The sequence below is a fragment of the Mobula hypostoma genome, chromosome 17 (assembly GCF_963921235.1).
Source record: "Mobula hypostoma chromosome 17, sMobHyp1.1, whole genome shotgun sequence".
Classification (NCBI taxonomy): Eukaryota; Metazoa; Chordata; class Chondrichthyes; order Myliobatiformes; family Myliobatidae; genus Mobula; species Mobula hypostoma.
Genome location: NC_086113.1, coordinates 23,333,118 through 23,352,525, shown reverse-complemented (window position 1 = coordinate 23,352,525; position 19,408 = coordinate 23,333,118). Strand labels below are relative to the sequence as shown.

At 41.4% G+C, this 19,408-nt stretch overlaps 1 protein-coding gene across 1 annotated transcript in view; it reads right to left on the bottom strand.

The window, feature by feature from the left end:
- The window catches only part of drosha (drosha ribonuclease III), a 168,906-nt gene that overhangs the window by 104,704 nt on the left and 44,794 nt on the right, over positions 1–19,408 (bottom strand). Inside the window, exon 15 of the mRNA XM_063069658.1 lies at positions 3,689–3,788. Coding sequence (XP_062925728.1) covers positions 3,689–3,788 — 100 coding nt within the window. The remainder of the gene's footprint in view (positions 1–3,688; positions 3,789–19,408) is intronic.

The following is a 19,408-nucleotide window of genomic DNA, read 5'->3' as shown; positions in this document are numbered from 1 at the left end:
TATAGACCAGTTAGTTTAACATCTGTTGGGAAAATGCTTGAAGTTGTCATTAAAGAAGAAATAGCGAGGCATCTGGAAAGAAATGGATCCATCAGGCAGGCGCACCATGGATTCAGCCAAGTCCCGTTCGACAAACTTTTTGGACTTTTTTGAGGATGTAATGAGCGCAGTGGATAGAGGGGAACAGATGGACGTTATTTACTTGGATTTCCAGAAGGTGTTCGATAAGGTGCTGCATAAAAGACTTATCCATAAAATAAGGATGCATAGAGTTGGGGGCGATGCATGGATAGAGGAAGAAGATTGGAAAGAAGAGAGTTGGGATACATGGGTGTTACTCTGGTTGGCAATCAGTGATGAGCGGTGTGCTGTAGGGATCGGTGCTGGGCCCACAACTGTTCATGATAAACATTAACGATCTCGAAGAGGGGACCGAGTGTACTGTACCGAAGTTGCTGATGATACTAAATCAGTATTTAAAAGCGAATGGTTCAGAAGATACGGAGAGTCTGCATAGAGATATAGATAGGCTAAGTGAGTGGGCAAGGGTCTGGCAGATGGAGTACAATGTTGGTAAATGCAAGGTCATCCACTTTGGTAAGAAAAATGGAAGAGCAGATTATTATTTAAATTATAAAAAATTGCACCATGCTGCTGTGCAGAGGGATTTGGGAGTGTTTGTGCATGAATCATAAAAGGTTGGTGTGCAGGTGCAGCAGGCTATCAAGAAGGCAAATGGGATGGTGCCCTTCACTGCTAGAGGGATTGAATTTAAGAGCAAGGAGGTTATGCTGCAACTAAACACGGTACTGCGAGTACTGCGTGCAGTTCTGGTCTCCTTACTTGAGGAAGGATATACCGGCTTTGGAGGCGGTGCAGAGGAGATTCACCAGGTTGATTCCAGAGATGAGGGGGTGTGACTACGAGGAGAGATTGAGTCACCTCGGGCTGAACTCACTGGAATTCAGAGGAATAAGAGGAGATCTTATAGAAACATATAAAATTATGGAAGGGATCGATAAGATGGAGGCAGGAAATTTGTTTCCACTGATAGGTGAGACTAGAACTAGGGGACATAGTCTCAAGATTTGGGGGAGAAGATTTAGGATGAAGATGAGGAGGAACTGCTTTTCCCAGAGGGTGAATGATCTGTGGAATTCTCTGTCCAATGAAGCAGTGGAGGCTACCTCAATAAGTATATCTAAGACAATGTTGGATAGAGTTTTGCATAGTAGGGGAATTAAAGGGTATGGGGAAAAGGCAGGTAGATGGAGATGAATCCATGCAGATCAGCCATGACCTTATTGAATGGTAGAGCAGGCTCAATGGGCCAGATGGCCTATTCCTGCTCCTATTTCTTATGTTCCTATGTTCAACAGCAGCCCTAATTTTGACAGTATAATCCACAGTTCTAGATACCTCAGCCGCAGGAAGAAAAAATCAAACTCTCACCTAGTGTCAAGTCCAGTAAGATTTTATTCGCATGTTTCAATGAATCTATTGCTTATTTATTTATGCTGTTTTGTTTATTTTCTTTTTGTATTTGCACATTGGTTGTTTGTCCGTCTTGTTGGGTGCAGCCTTTCATTGATTTTATTGTGTTTCTTTGGATTTACTGTAATTGCCTGCAAGAAAATGAATCTCAGGGTTGCATGTGGTGACATATCTGCGATAAGAAATTTACTTTGAACTTTAAATCATTTTTCAAAACTTTAGAACACAGATGCAATCTGCTTCATTTTTTTTCTCATGTGCCAAGCCTACCAGTCCAGAAATCCATTTGGTGAACTTCTGTTGCAGTCCTCTACTGACAATATACCCATTCTCAGGTAGGGCAATCAAACTATAGACAATATTCCCCATGGAGCACACATAAAAGTCACTGGTGAACGCAGCAGGCCAGGCAGCATCTCTAGGAAGAGGTACAGTCGACGTTTCGGGCCGAGACCCTTCGTCAGGACTAACTGAAGGAAGAGCTGGTAAGAGATTTGAAAGTGGGAGGGGGAGGGGGAGATCCAAAATGATAGGAGAAGACAGGTGGGGGACGGATGGAGCCAAGAGGTGGACAGTTGATTGGCAAAAGGGATATGAGAGGATCATGGGACAGGAGGCCTAGGGAGAAAGAAAAGGGGGAGGGGGGGAAAACCCAGAGGATGGGCAAGGGGTATAGTGAGAGGGACAGAGGGAGAAAAAGGAGAGAGAGAAAAAGAATGTGTGTATATAAATAAATAACGGATGGGGTACGAGGGAGAGGTGGGGCATTAGCGGAAGTTTGAGAAGTCAATGTTCATGCCATCAGGTTGGAGGCTACCCAGATGGAACATAAGGTGTTGTTCCTCCAACCTGAGTGTGGCTTCATCTTTACAGTAGAGGAGGCCATGGATAGACATATCAGAATGGGAATGGGACGTGGAATTAAAATATGTGGTCACTGGGAGATCCTGTTTTCTCTGGCGGATACAGCGTAGGTGTTCAGCGAAATGATCTCCCAGTCTGCGTCGGGTCTCAGCAATATATAGAAGGCCACATCAGGAGCACCGGACGCAGTATATCACCCCAGCCGACTCACATCGGGAGCACCGTACGCGGTATACCCATGCAGTTTCACCAGGTCACTAGACATTCAGAGGAAGACAGCTCTGGTCTTGTATTCAAATATTTTTGCAAGTGAAGCCAACATATTATTTTCCTTGCTGATTGCTTGCTGTATCTAATTGCCAAGCTCCCAAATGATCATCTTTGAACACCATGCTATTCTGCAGCTGACAATTACTCCAGTGCCTTCAGCATTGTCTCCTTTGAACGTGACAGAAAACTCCATCCATTCTGGTCATTCTGCTGAAAAACCTTGTCCGAGAACCCACGGCTTAGCTTCCAGCTTTGTTTGGATCTAGACCACATGCAATGACACAAAGGCGAAGGAAGTACTTATGCTCCAGCTAGTGACGGCTTCTGCCTTTATGTTCTTTCTTTTGCTTTACAATAGTGCAAACATCACCCTCAGTCAAAGATCATTACATTATACTTTACTCTTTGCAGTAACTTACAAGGCCTTTACATTGTTAAAAATCACTGCAATAGTGAAACGTAGGAAAAAGTATGTCTTTACTCATCTGAGTCGACAGAGCTTAGGAAAGCTGAAGCTTTCTATCATGTATGATAGAAACTCGAAGGTTACGTAGGAGGGATTGATCTTAAGGTTCTGTGTTTTTCGCTTGTTTTTTTGTTGCCGTTTGTGCAATTTGTTTTATTTTTGCGAATGGGGCAGAGGGTTTGATACTTTTCTTTGAATGGTTTCATGGTTTTCTTTGTTTCATGGCTGTCTGTGGGGAAGATGAATCTCAGGGTTGTATATTGCATACATACCCTGCTAACAAATGTACTTCGAATCTTTGAAGATTGTCACACCCTTGTGGGATGAATGCTGTACAGAGAAAAGGCCACTACCCTCAAGACAAAGAATTTGCATCTATGGGATGTATAAGGGAACCAGTACCCACTGCAATCTAATTTTATTGCCAGCAGGTTCAGTATTATTCAACGTTACCCTTTTATTATAAAGTAGAATCTTCATCATGAAATAGATTCAATAAAACTGTAGCACCCACTTGCACACTATGGAATTTGAAGCCATACACCAGGTGAGGTTAACCAGTGTTAAGAGAAACTGAGAGAAAGCACATCTCACCTCTCGCTGAGCCAGTTTCTGCTTATCTGCTTGCTTGACCTTTGGACTATTTGCTAGTAGATGCCTCAATTTAACGTAACTCTTCCACAGCTTCTGGTACCTGAAAAGAAAATAAATTTCAACTTTCAATTCAGCTAATCATAATCCTTCTGCTAAACGTAAATAGACTGGAATTTGAGTGAGCAAATGATAGCATGTTTCACTTTGGATTGAGTCGGAGATATCAACCTTGAGAAGATTAGATTGGAGTGCCATGGTAGTGTAGTGGTTAGCACGAAGCTATTACAGCTCAGGGTCACTGGAGTTCAGAGTTCAATCCCAGCATCCCCTGCAAGAAAACTGTACGTCCTCCCCATGGAACCCACAGATTTTCTCAGTTACTCTGGTTTTCTCCCACAATCCAAAGATATACCAGGTAGGTTAACTGGGCATTGTAAATTGTCTCATGATAACGTTAGGGTTAATTCAGGGTTTTCAGGGATTGCTGGACAGTGTGGTGTAACTCTAAATAAATAAAAATTAAAAAAGCAATGATGTCCTATGTTCTTTCAGACAGAAAGCTGTTGCCCAGGTGTCCAATACAATAGCCAAGGCTGATGTGTTCACTACATGCAGAAGGTGCAGTGTCTGATTGTTGGAAAACTCTGAAAGAATGGAAGTCCAAGACCAAACTTTAATTTGCTATCAAGCCATTTTAATGTCCGAACTGCAAGCCCAACCTCTGTTCAGAGAAGTGAGATGTTTTGAGCACTATATCCAAAGGACCCAATGAAGGCTGCCAGAGACACAAGAGACTGCAGATGCTAGAGTATGGAGCAACAAACAATCTGATGCGAGAACTTAGTGGTCAAGCAGTATCTGTGGGAGGAAAGGAATTGTTAATGTTTCAGTTTGGAACTCAGCAATAAGACAGCACCCAAACATCAACAAATCCTTTCCTCCCACAGATGCCTCTCACCCCGCAGAGTTCTTCCAGCAGACGTTTGTTGCTATGGTAAATAACGGTTTTGCTGGACAGGAACAAAGAAACTTGTCGTTGTAGAACTGAGGTCTACATTATCTAAGGGTTTGATAAGGATAGGCAAAGATTCCCAGAGTGAAATAAGCTTTTGTGAAGTCCCTGATGTCAGTAGAACTAAATTTCAGAAGATTACACAAGGGAAAGAATTTATGCCATATTCAGCAATCAAATTCCTTCAACAGCATTTCCACAAATGGAAACAGCGAAACCAGAAGTCCTTAGTATAAGATGGTTAACAAAAATGAAAAGAATGAATCATCTTCAGTCAGAACACAACCAGATTATGGAACTCAACCCCTCAGTAAATGGTCTGAACAGATAACATGGCTGCTAGATCAACAGAGGAGGGAGATGAGATTACTTGATTAATAGAATTTCCAGAATTTACAGCAAAAAAAAACAGCTTAATAGAGCAACAGGTGATTAGAAATAAAATGCTGCAGCAAAACCCACAGCATATGAAAGAAAAAGAATGGCCACTATCTTCTCTCCAAACCTGAGCACTTGGATAAATTCATAACTTACCAGGCAATAGACTGAGAGCTGGTAAGTGGGATAGGCATAAACAGCTCTTGCACTGGCCAACATGGAAGTGATGAGTTGAATGGTATACACATTCTAGGATTCCAGCTCAATGACAGGTTCCTACTGCACTCAAATCTCGAAATCAGTCGACGTCAGGCACTTAAAACGGAAAATTGTTTCCTTAACACAACTACAGCATTCCTCCAGCCTTACAAGATAAAAACCATCTGACATTTGAGAATGCTCAGAATCACGATCTAAAATCGTAAATGCAGTTACATAACTTCAAATGAGTAGCTTCTTCCTAGCACAGGGCAGTCAGAGTGTTTTGTTCCAAGCCAGGCTATAAATTTAATCAAATAAAAGTCAAACATCAAAGTTTGTTTCAGTTTGAACAGTTCTGTTTAGAATCCGTCTGTGGCTATTGCAGCACTAAGGCAGGAATACTAAGAACTTATCTTTTGTTGGTATATTATCATAGGTAGTCCCTTGGGGTAGAGCAAAAATACTGTCTACTGGGGAAACTTTGTGGAGGTAAAGGGATTATCAACATTTCCAGTCATGACCTTGTATCCCTTTGCCTCCACAGATGCTGCCTGACCTGTTGAGTTCCTCCGTTACATTGTCTTTTTGCACCAGATCCCAGCATCTGGTATCTGGTATCTTCCTTGACTGACTATGGATAATTTGCATCCATTCTTTTTCTACATGATCTAAGGTGTCTAAGGAGATCATCTTGGGACCTGCAGACTCTGCCACAGGTACAGCAGGAGGTTACTACCCATCAACAATCAGGCTCTTGAACAAAAGGATCTATAGAGATGTTCCCACAACCAATGATCTCACTTTAAGGACTCTTTATCTTGTTATTTCATGCTCTTGTTATTTATTGCTATTTATTTATGTTTGGATTTGAACGGTTTGTTGTCTTTCAAGTTTTTGCTCTTTCATTGATCCAGTTTGCAGTTACTATTCTATAGATTTGCTTAGGATGCCCACAGGAAAAAGAATCTCGGTTGTATGCGGTGAGATGTATGTACTCTGATAATAAATCTTACTTTGAACTTTTAAACACTGAGGTGGCTGTCAAGGTAGCGGGTATGTCTTCCATTGTTTTTACAGTGTGTTTTCCCAATTAATGGGCTGAATGTCATCATGAATGTTTCTCCATTCTGAGCAGTCATTGGGCTAAGGACACCCAGGGTGATGAAGATGCTACAATTTTTTCAAAGTCTTTCAGAACACACCCTTAACTTGCTTTTCTTGCTCTGCTCCTCTGGTAGTCTCTTGTGTCTGGTATACCCTGCTGGGTTTGCTACCTTGATCATCATCCTTCATATGCTAAGCTTTATGCACCATTATTTCTTGCAGTTTTCAAAACTGCAATACCCTGAAGCTACAATCAGATTCATTCTTCCAAATTCCAGATATACTTTTCACCTATAATTGTACCTTCAATCAACCTTCAGGCAACTTACAGAGAAGAATTCCAGTGAGGGATCTCACAATTTCCATAATAGCACAGCAGCTGCAACAAGATTACATTCACAATAATGTAGCGCCACTAATGACCTACAAATTCGGTTTCACCTCCATATCTAGTTCAACTCTAAAAGCAACCATTGAAAACAAAATCTGCAGGGAATTTAATGCCAGCCTTTTTTAGTAGGACACATTCAGCTATCAGTGGGGAGCACTTCGTGGATATATTAGTTTGACCTCTTTCTGGAAGTAGAAACTGCACACAAGTTACAGAGTATTCTGCTATATTTACATAGAATGCTGAACAAAAAAAAAATACAGCGTTAGCATCAGTACAATTAGCAGCACCCAAATATTTGACTTGGAAGGCTGTTGGTTCAAGTCCCAGCCCAGGGACTGGAGTACAAAATTCTATGCAGATACTCTACTGCAGCACCAAGGAGGCATGAGCTTTCAGTACATGCTACATGCTAAAACAAAGCCTCCATCTGTTTTCTTAAGTGAACATCTCTGAGAAAGGCAAGAAGTTCTCCCCGGCATCATGGTCAATAATTATCCCTCCATCAACATTACTAAATCAGGTAATCTGGTCATTGTTTAATTGCTCTTTTTGGGGAAAATCGAATCTACGCAAAATGGCTGCTGTATTTTCTTTAGTTCAGCACTGCTACAACTCAAAGCCGTATGAGAGGATTTGGAAAACTCTAAAAGGAAGTGAAGTGCAAAATATTCCTTTTACTGCACAAGAGCAGGTCAGCACCTGGACTGACTGGCTTCCCACTAGCAACACACACAAAGTGCTGGAGGAACTCAGAAGGTCAGGCAGCATCTGTTACAGTCAATGTTTTGGGCCAAGGTGCTTCATCAGCACTAGAAAAGAAGGGGGCATAAGTCAGAATAAGGAAGAGGTTGGGGAAGGAGTAGAACACAGGAGATGATAGGTAAAACTGTTTACTATTAACTCATTTTGGGTTCACAGGTAAACCCAAAGCTCCTGTGTACCTCCAGCTGACACCACTTAACGCTCAACGACTGGAAAAGCACCATGTTCTCCAATTAAATACAAGACAGACCCATGTTTGGTAGTTTGAGTGTAAAAGCATACTGGTTTAATTCAGGAATTTGCTTATTCTAAACTAACTGCTGGGCCGAAAAGCCTCTTTCCATGACTCGAACTAAGACTGGAGGAAAACTAGCTGCAATCCCACTGCTTCCAGCAACAAGTATTTCCCCGTGGTCGCAGAAAAACGATGCATTTCCTCATCCCAGAGTCTGTACCTCACGTATCAGCTGTTACTTGGAACTGGTTGAGTGGAAAGTGAATGTGGTTGTGGAGGGCCAGTCTGCCACATTTCTTATCAAGGTGCAGATAAACAGATTTCACTGATGTCAAAGGTTAATGAATAAGGGGATGAGGCAGAGAAGACAGTGACAGACCAGAACATCTGACTTAACAATCATATATTGCAGGAGTAAGTGCTTACAGCAATCCGATGGCAGTCAAATATGCGGCATGCCATAAAGAACACAAGATCATGTCTACCTGCTGATGGAGACATCCCTAAATTCCTCACTGTAAGGCAGAATCCTCTGCCCTTTCACTGATAAGCAGGCCCCTCCATTCAACAATATTTCTCAAAATAACTCGATAGCTAAATAGAAGGAGGCTCGTAGCTGAGTTAAACCCAGAAAGGAACTTGGCCCTTGGCTCAGTGAGTAAATCTGAGGCACCTTCCTATATTACAGCCCAACCAGACACAGGCATTCTGGACAATCAGTTTAATTAAGTTAAGATCTTCTCACTTTGATTTAAAAAATAGATAAGCTTAAGGTGCAGTACGGGCCACAACTACATTTATTCCTTATATTTTTTAGCAGCTAGAATTCAAAAGCATTTTTAAACTTTCAAAGAGCAATATTAATTGGATTATTACCGTTTCGCGAATCGAGGTGCAGTGAAAATCTTCTTTTGCGCGTCATCTATTCAGGTTTTATCACATCCGTACAAGGTAGTACAAAGGGGAGAAATCAGCAACAGAATACAAAATAAAACATGAGTTTTAGAGAAAACATAATGCAGGCAAACAAAAAGGTTGCATGGCCGTGATGATGGAAGTGATTGCAAGGACAAGAGTCCACCTCATTGCGCTCAAGGACCACTCAACAGTCTCATAACGGTAGGTGGAAGTCGTCCTTGAGCCTCGTGGTACATGCTTTCAGGCTCTTTGTTTCTTCTGCCCGATGCGAGGGCTGGAAGGAGAGAGAATGCCCTAGATAATAGGGGTCTTGGATTATGTCGGCTACCCTACTGAGCCGGTGAGAAGTAATGAATTTTAAAACATTATTTCAAATTTCTTAAGGGAATTACAAAACACATACATTTTTTTTAAAGGAGGTCTATTTTGATAAGCAACAATTAGCACATATAAAGATATGGACAAATCTGACCAGTAAAGTGGAAAGTAATAAAAAGGCTCTTTTGCACAATTAGTAATGACTGGTCTGTTCAAAAGCTGCAATGAGAAAATTAGAAATAATTAGAGCGAGTATTTCAGATGAAATCACAACCAATGAGAACGTGAAATAAATTCATTCATTTAATTGCAGCGCATGATAAATAAGAATTCTGTCAAAAGTAATGGCCTGTATTTTACAGCAGTAATGACACTGAAACTACTGGCATTGCATCCATCAGTTCATGAAGCTGGCAGTAAATGAGATAGTGCAACACAGAACTTCAGAGATGGCATCAAATGATACCGTCTCTCCTCCATAAGACCATAAGATGTCGGAACAGAAGTACGCCATTCGGCCCATCAACTCTGCTCTACCATTCAATCATGGGCTGATCCAATTCTTCCAGTCATCTCCACTCCCCTGCTTTCACCCCATACCCTTTGATGCCCTGGCTAATCAAGAAGCCCAGGAATAGAAGAAAATCAGAATCAGGTTTAATATCACTGGCATATGACATAAATTTTGTGGTTTTGCAGCAGTTGTACAGGGAAATCCATATTAATAAAAAACTATACATTAAAATTAGAATATATATATTTAAAGAAAATAAATAAGGACTGCAAAAGAGCAAAAGAAGAAAAAATATACAGAGAGAAATTACACGGGTTCATTTGAACCGACACAAATTTAATCCTACCAGGTACCTCATGTTTTATTATGTGATGTCAGTGGTCATTATGGTGGACAACTCTTGCTTAGCAACATAGATGGTCTTAAGTCTACGTACATGTTTTAAAGATATATTTTGTTAATTCCCTTACATAAACATGCCAAAGAAAGGTTTTAATTTTTTCAACCTGCTGTGTATTTTCTAAACTTTACTTCCCCTATATGATGTTTAAAGAGAAAAATAAAAAAGTTTTTTTTTTCTCTCTTCAATATGGTCAAATCCTCAGCCAGATTTGCTGATGTCCCATGTGTTAGAGACCAAGACAACACCAACGAATGTTGGAAGTAGTGAAGACCTCCTCTGGTCTACTTTGTTGCAGAAAGCATTCAAGGTCAGTGGTAGGTATCATTGCTTTATCAATAATTGCATATTCTGCCCTATTATTTCCAAAGAAGTCCTCAAATCATTAGTTATCCTAACTTGCACTGTGATATGTGGCAGCACTGGCAACTCTAAGTTTAGGAATTTCAATGCACATCAATATCTCAACCTCAGTGCATGTTTGTAGACTTCTGCTGCCTATTCACTTCAAGGTTTGATATGATGTGTGTTCAGAGATGCTCTTCTGCATACCACTATTGTAGCACGTGGTTATTTGAGTTACTGCCATCTTCCCTGTCAGCTTGAACTAGTTTGGCCATTCTCCTCTGACCGCTCTCACTAACAAGGCTTTTTCGCCCACAGAACTAAGGCTCACTGGAAGTTTTTTTTTGTTTCTCACACCATTCTTTGTAAATTCTAGAGAATGCTGTGTGTGAAAACCCCATGAGATCAGCAGTTCCTGAGATACTGAAACCACCCCATCTGACACCAACAATCACTCTAAAGTCAAAGTCACTTAGATCATATTTTTCCCCATTCTGATATTCAGTCTGAGGAAATGAACCTCTTGACCATGGCTGCATGCTTTTATGCACTGGGTTGCTGTTACATGATTGGCTGATTAGATATTTGCATTAACCAGTAGGTGTACAGGTGTACCTAATAAAGTGAGCACTGAGTGTATATCTGCAGCAACTGCTTGATGAGGAATGAAATACATTGAGCATAAACTGGCTACACTGTCGGACCAATGCTCTCAACAACTAGACAGGAAGCCACAAAGGTCTTACGATTCGAAGTTTACAAGGGACTTCGTACAAAGCATTTAGGCATTGTTGACAAGTGAACGTGTCAACAGCAAAACCTAGCCAGGCAATCAGGATACAAGGCAACTGCACAAATCAGGAAGATTTTGATTAGTAGCAGCAGGGAAATGAGTAACTGAGAAATTCAAGCTCAACTCACAATGACTAGTGGCAGCTGGTCAAGGAGCAAAGGGAGGGCGAAGAAGAGCAAGATCTAGATATGATCCACAGAATGCAACAGCAGACAGAAAGATGAGAACTAATTATATAAAAGTATTCTTCACCCAGCCAAGTTACATCAACTTTGTACCTGCGAGTTCCAGGTTCCTTAGAGCATTCCACCGATGGGATTAGAATTGGTTTACTATCATCACGTGTACTGAGGTACAGTGAAAAGCTTGTCTTGCATTCTCTTCATATAGATCGGATCATTACACAGCGTATCCAGGTAGTACAAGGCAAAATAACAATGCAGACTAAAGTGTAACAGCTACAGAGAAAGTGCAGGTCATGAAAACAACGAAGCGCAAGATCATAAAAAGGTAGGTTGTGAGGTCAGGCGTTCATTTTATCGCACAAGGGAACCATTTATTACTCTCACAATAGAAGGCATCCACCTAGTGGCCAATTTATTAGGTACGACTTGAATCTAATAAAGTGGCCACTGAGTGTACTTTCATGGTCTTCTGCTGCTATATACTTCAGCACACCATTGTTGTAACACAAGGTTAGATGAGTTACTGTCATCTTGAACCAATTTGGCCATTCTAACCTGACCTCTCTCAATAGCAAAGCGTTTTTGCCCACAGAACTGCCACACTTACACAATGATGTGCAACAATCTTGGGGTGGCTTATCAAACAGAAGGACCTGGGAATGCAAGTGCATAGTTCACTGACAGTAACATCACAGGTAGACAGTTCAAAGTAAATTTATTATCAAAGTACATACACGTCACTATAAACGACCCTGAACTTAATTTTATCGTGGGCAATCACAGTAAATACAAGTAATACAACAGAATCAATGAAACACCACACCCACAGGACACACGACAACCAATGTGCAAAATAAAAACTCTGCAAATACAAAGAGATAAAGATAGAAATAATAATAACAGGTCAATAATAAAATAAAAAATAAATATCAAGAACGTGAAAGAAGAGTACTTGAAAGCGAGTCCATGGGTTGTGGGAACAGTTCAGTGTTGAGGTGAGTGAAGTTATCCCCTCTGGTACAAGAGCCTGAAGGTTGAGGGGTAATAACTATCCCTGAACCTGGTGGTGCGGGTTCTGAGGGTCTTGTATCTTCATCCTGACAGCAGTAACGAGAAGAGAGCACGGCCTGGATGGTGGGAGGTCCTTGATGATGGATGTTGCTTTCCTGCAACGGCACTCTGAGTAAATGTGCTCAATGATGTAGGATGATTTACACGTGATGAACTGGGCTGTATCCACTACTTTTGTGGGAACCCAGTCAGTGGGTGCCGTCCCGAATCCGGGGTTGGCGGCTATGCACTTCCATCTTCTTCGATCTTGCGACAGCACCGAGTACAGCCTCTCCTCCAGTTTGTTCTCGCTGGCCGCCTTGGCAGCACCCGCCGATAGAGTTGACGTGGATAGGCTTTCTCCATTGAGAGTGGGGGAGATTCAAACAAGAGGACATGAGTTGAGAGTTAAGGGGCAAAAGTTTAGGGGTAACATGAGGGGGAACTTCTTTACTCAGAGTGTGTTAGCTGTGTGGAACGAGCTTCCAGCAGAAGTGGTTGAGGCAGGTTCAATGTTGTCATTTAAAGTTAAATTGGATAGATATATGGACAGGAAAGGAATAGAGGGTTATGGGCTGAGTGCAGGTCGGTGGGACTAGGTGAGAGTAAGAGAAGGGCCGAGATGGCCTGTTTCCGTGCTGTAATTGTTATATGGTTATATGAATGGTGAAAGGCATTGACAGAGTGGATGTGGAGAGGATGTTTCCTATGGTGGGAGAGCCTAAGACCAGAGGACACAGCCTCAGAATAGAGGGGCATCTTTTTAGAACAGAGATGAGGAGTTATTTCTTTAGCCAGAGAGTGGTGAATCTGTGGAATTCTTTGGCACAGGCAGCTGTGGAGCCCAAGTCTTTATGTATATTTATGGCAGCGTTTGATAGATTATTGATTGGTCAGGGTATAAAGGTATATGGGGAAAAGGCAGGAGATAGGGACTGAGGAAAACTGGACCAGCCATGGTGGGATGGCAGAGCAGAATCGATGAACCAAATGGCCTAATTCTGCTCCTATATCTTATGGTCTTAAGTTAGGCACAGTAGTAAATTTTAAGAGCCTGTTGAGTGACAGACACAACATAGCACCTCTGGATTACTCTTCCCTCATCTGGAGGAGCCTAACCAGCCAATCCACAGAGATACATCAAGAAGAAACACTGGTACTCCTGAATGTGTGTGATTCCAACTCCCAAAAAAACACAGCAGCCTACTGCCCTTTTTATTCACCTCTCTCCCAACCCCAAACTTCATTTCAATCCCAATCTATCCTGTCAGACGGCTGCGAGTCAGTTCTGGCAATTATGGACAGTTAAAAGATATTTTGATCTTTCCTTCACCAGACATGATGCCTTGATGAGTTCTCACATCAGATTTTGGGAGGAGGTAGTAAATAAGACTTGGTCATTGAAGTCTCACGGGTTTTGCACTCCAAGATTTATGTTTTAATAAATAAAATAAAGTGAAAAAAATAAATGAATAAACATGAGAATGCAGCCCATCCATTTGCCTCCTCCAGTGTCCGCTTCCCAATCCTCAAATCTTCTTGCTCATTAAAATACAATGCTATTACTTAAATATTATTTCTGCTCTCCTTTCTCATATAAATCACTTTATTTGCAATGAACTAACTTGGCTGATTATTTTGTTACCTTTTGCTGTTTGGATTACTTGCACACATGCAAAAAGTCAATGAAAGACTTGTAATGGTCCATAAATTGTCTTTTTATTCTTTTCTGCAGGTCAAAGTGGTTGTTCTTCAGCGATTTGAAATGGAAATCTTATTGGTAGGTCAACTTTGTGAACTTCAATGCCTCAGAGAGAGAATGTCACTCCACTTGAGATCCATCCTTGACTTTCTTATCTGCACAATTTCCTTCAGCCTTAAATACCCTGGTGGTCTTTGTGCTCTAATTCTGGATTTTCTGGGTCCTAACCCCTGAAATTCTTTCCCAAAAGCTCTCAGGTTCTCTTTCGGCCCTCTTTGAGACTTAGCTCCCTTTTAATAAACTGTTCAGAACCTCGACATCAATTTTTGTTTCAAAAAGTTTTCTGTGAAATCTTTTGGGTGAACTTGCCAAGTAAATAAACGTGCTTTTTTTTTGCAATGTTAACTTTGCAACTTCCAAGCAAATGAACTACAAGTTCCAAAACATGAACGAGCTGATTACCAAGTTTTGACTTTCAGGAAAGATACACTTACAATATTCAATTAGCAGACTTGCAACCTCCGTTTTTGTTACTCTGAATGCACTTAATTACATGATCAATTACTAAAAGGAACAGAAAATTAATGCCTTAATACCTCATATTTTTTGAATACAACTTGGTAGTTAAGGAGTTGGGAACAAGATTATTTACATTGTAGAAAATATCAAATGGGAATGGTTTGCAAAGATGAAGTCCAATTGCGTGGTGAAGTGGATGGGTGGATTGGGAAATGAAGCAATGGGTATCAAATTGTACTATAAATTACCATCATGAATTCCAAACAAGTTTTAGTTATCTAAAGATTAACCGTGAATTCACTGACAATTGCATAACATAAAGATGTTCTTTGGACTTTCTGAAACACTGCTGCCACCTTTGGGTGAAGTAACACAATTACTAAGTGGGACTTTTGAACGCACATTACATTTAACAGAAGTTTTATTTGTCTGTGTAAAGCCCGCCTAAACCTCACTAAATCTGTATATATCTTAAACCAATTGTGAATTCATTTCAAGAGATAAACCGAATCACCACAAAGAGGCTTGTGATTCCCTGCTGTCAAACATAGTTAATAGGATTTTAAAAATATATTAATCCTAACAACACATTCAGATTTATTTATCACATCTACATGTTAACATCCAACGAAATGTGTTGTTTGCGTTAACAACAAACACACCTAAGGATGTTCTGGGGGCAGAGTGCAAGTGTTGCCACACGTTCCAGGGCCAACATAGCATGCCCACACTGCCCATATTAGAAATAAGTCATTTTTTGCACCATTTGGTGTTTTGTTCCTTTAAAAATAGGAATATATGACGCTCAGTTTTCTAATGGCAATCCTTTTTCTTACATGTTCTCACACAGAGTGTAGTTGGCACTTTATAGAGAACATCTATGCTTTGATTGTAATAGTACCTGAAGGAATACTTCTCTACTTGGTACAACGATCCACTATGACTCTAAAAAATGTCTGAGTGAAGGGAGCACAAATACTTAAGGCAAATTAACTTCAAGAATTTTTTTTTGCTTGACTCCCAAACTAAGAAAGGCAGATTTTTTTTTTCTTTTGGAAATGAAATTGCTCAAAGGCATGTACATTATTAAATCTTACACACAATATTTTAGTTGTAAAAGAGTTAGAGGGGTTTAGTGAGGGTTTTCCAAAGCTGAGCACTGAGTCTGATGAAGGTACACCCAACAATGCCGGAATACAGGTTTCCCCCGCCATCCGAAGGTAGAGCGTTCCTATGAAACGGTTCGTAAGCCGAAATGTCGTAAAGCGAAGAAGCAATTACCATTTATTTATATGGGAAAATTTTGTGAGCGTTCGCAGACCCAAAAATAACCTACCAAATCATGCCAAATAACACATGAAACCTAAAATAACAGTAACATATAGTAAAAGCAGGAATGATATGATAAATACACAGCCTATATAAAGTAGAAATACTTCTCTACAACGATTGCCTGCACAGATCTCCGTAGCGAAAATCTCACGCAAGCGCTGTTGGCATACACGCGCTCTCCAGCAACCTTTAAACTACTAAGCTACCAAATCTACCAAATAACACGTAAAAATACACAGCCTATATAAAGTAGAAATAATGTACGTACAGTGTAGTATCACTTACCGGAATTGGGAAAACAGCGCCGAGCACACTGATGATGGTGTGTTAGACTGAGTCATCGCAGGCTGGGTGGTGCAGTGGCCCCCACCCTCCGGGCCACCGACCCGATACATTGCCACGAAGAACACAGCGGTAGCCTGGAGGCACACAGCACATCATTAAGAAAAAAGCCAAAATAAACATGCTAATTATTTAGGTGCTGCCCGGCACGTAAATGTCGGCGCAGATCAGAGGCGATTGCCGATTGCATCGCCTCTGATCTGGGCCGACAATTACGTGCTAGGCGGCACCTAATTAATTAGCATGTTTATTTCGGCTTTTTCTTTAAGATGTGCTGTGTGCCCCCCGGCTACTGCTGCATTCTTCGCAAATTGGTACAGTATCTGTCCAGGGCCCGGGTGTTGGGGTGGTGGGACACGGGGGTGTCATCTCATCGTCGATCAGGGCAGGCAGCTCAGCTTCTCCTATGACTGCCCGCCTCGATGTCGAAGGTCGAGGTTCGTCGTCTGCTGTGGCTGATGTGGAAGGCTTGCCTGACTGCTGAGCCTCGAGCATTTTTCTATCACACAGTTGTTTGCAAGCACTCAAACCATCCTGCAAATAACCCCTAAACCTACGTACCCTTTCAAAATTAAAGTCGTACTTTATCATTGCAGCGAAAATCTCATGCAGTTGCTTCACTTTCTGCATTCGGTTTCAATTGTTATCCTTTCCTCTTCCAATTGCATCAGCTCTTCATCTATCAGTTCTTGGTCATGGGATGCCAAAACCTCTTCAACATCATCTTCGTCAACTTCCACAAGCCAAACTCACTTTGTCCTTGCTTCGCTCACCACGATCGAAACGCTTAATTATGTATAGTTTTACGCTAAGTGTAACACCCTTACTCTTTCAGGCTTTTCCGACACCTTAGAACTCATCTTGCAAACGGCTGCTCGATGCACCGTGTTTAAGCAAAGCCGTTCCGAATCCGGGGCAGAGCGGCTGCCCGGGGCACGCGCTGCCTTTTATTGCGCACTGCCTTTCTTCGTAACAGTGAAAACACCTTCTGAAAGCAAAAACAGGGTACTAATGTAGGTCTTTCGTAACAGTGAGGTTTTGTAAAGTGAACTTTCGAAAAGCGGGGGACACCTGTAATTAAAACAGGACGAAATAGCCACTGGAAGAGATCCGAGATCGTGGTATGATATTGGGCTGGAGGAGATTATATTTGGAGCTCCACGGAGGCAAAGTCAAAAAAGGATTCGCAAATGATAAGAATTATAGGGATGCCACCTGATCTGAAACTTCTGCATGTCAATAAGTAGAGGAGATGACTGAGACACTGCTTATAATGGTGCACCCAGAAGTGTAAGCCCACGTTAATGAAGGGTGCGAGTTGGAAGGCAAAGTTGCACAAATGACGGTAAGTAAAGAAAATTACATTCAATGGCTACTTCACTAGGTACAGGAGGTATGTTCGTGGAAACCTGCTGCTGTAGCCCATCCACATCAAGGTTCGACAAGTGTGCGCTCAGAATTGATCTTTTGCACAGCACTGTTGAAACACGCGGTTATTTGAGTTCCTGTTGCCTTCCTGTCAGCGGACCCAGTCTGGCCATTTTCCTGACTTCTCTCATTAACAAGGATGTTTTATTTTTGTTTTTCACATCATTCTGTATAAAAAATCTAGACTGTTATGCATGAAAATCTCAGGAAATCCACAGTTTCTGAGATACTCAAACCACCCTGTCTGGCACAAACAACCATTACATGGTTAAAGTCACTAAGATCACATTTCTGCCTCATTCTGAAGTTTGGTCTGAAGAATAACTCAACCTCTTGATCATGTCTGCATGTTTTAATGCCATGAGTTGATGCTACATGACTGGCTGATTAGATATTTGCAATAATGAGCAGGTATACCTGATAAAAGTGGCCAGTGAGGGCATATTAAAGAGAAAAGTTACACATGCCGATAAGACACATTTAAAATACATTGCAGATAAGAGCAATACAACAAAGCCATGCACTAAATTTAAGGCATGACTGTCAGCTTTGAAGGCAGATGTGATACTGAAATACAGTAGTCAGGACAGTAAGACAGAGGCGAATACTTCAGTGATGGGAAGTTTAACCTGGGAAATGGGAAAACTGCTGGGCATTGAGGAATGCAAGTACGATGAGGAAAATTTGATGGTGCAAGAATGAAAATAGTTGAGATACAGAGGAGGCTTCAAATAACATTCAAGGATATGGCTTAAAAACAGCTATTGTCAATTAGCATAGAGGATTTAATGGGAGGGTAGAATGCCGTAGAGGAGGGAGAGAAAGGAAGGAAGGGCAAGTGACAGAGGAAAAAATATGACTTGCTTTATATAGCGTCTTTGAAGTTAATACCCAGATAATCGGTTTTAAATGTTGGCTAGAGCAGCAGGGAAAACACCACTGCTCTTCTTTGAAATGGTGCCACAAGACTGTTTCTACGTCTACCAAGCGGGGTCTTAATGTGGCTCTTAATCCTAAACAGGATCTGCAACAGGGAACAACAGGAATTCTGCAGATGCTGGAAATTCAAGCAACATACATCAAAGTTGCTGGTGAACGCAGCAGGCCAAGCAGCATCTGTAGGAAGAGGCGCAGTCGACGTTTCAGGCCGAGACCCTTCGTCAGGACTAACAGTGATGGGAAGTTAGTCCTGACGAAGGGTCTCGGCCTGAAACGTCGACTGCGCCTCTTCCTATAGATGCTGCTTGGCCTGCTGCGTTCATCTGCAACAGGGAAGCACTTTTCGCTCAGTACTGCAATGGAGGCATAGTGTTGATTGTTTTTTTTGCCTAAGCCACCTAAGTGTAACTCGAAATGACAGCCTCCTGACTCTGAAATGTTACCCATTGAAGGCTGCACCATCTATTTACTTCTCAAGCCTTGGTCATTAGTTTCCTTCTCGTCGACTGAAGGTGGCAGAGTTGAAACCCGACCTCCTAATGCATTACACTTGAAGTTCACAGACTAAAGGAAAAATGAGGGAACCCATTTCAAATTAAACTTCCAATATCCTCTTGAACAACTTCAGCAGCCGCCAATGAGAATCACTTTAATGAAAGTATTCAAGAGATTTCCTGTAATTTCCTGAAACCCATGTCCATCGGCACACAGGAACTGATTATAATGTCTAAGAACGGGCATGCCTACAGAAGCCTAAATAAAAAGCTGGAAGTCATCTACATTTGGGAGCTTCCCCTGAATGGTAGGTCCTGTAAGAACACAAGTAATCAATGGGCATCTAGTTCACCA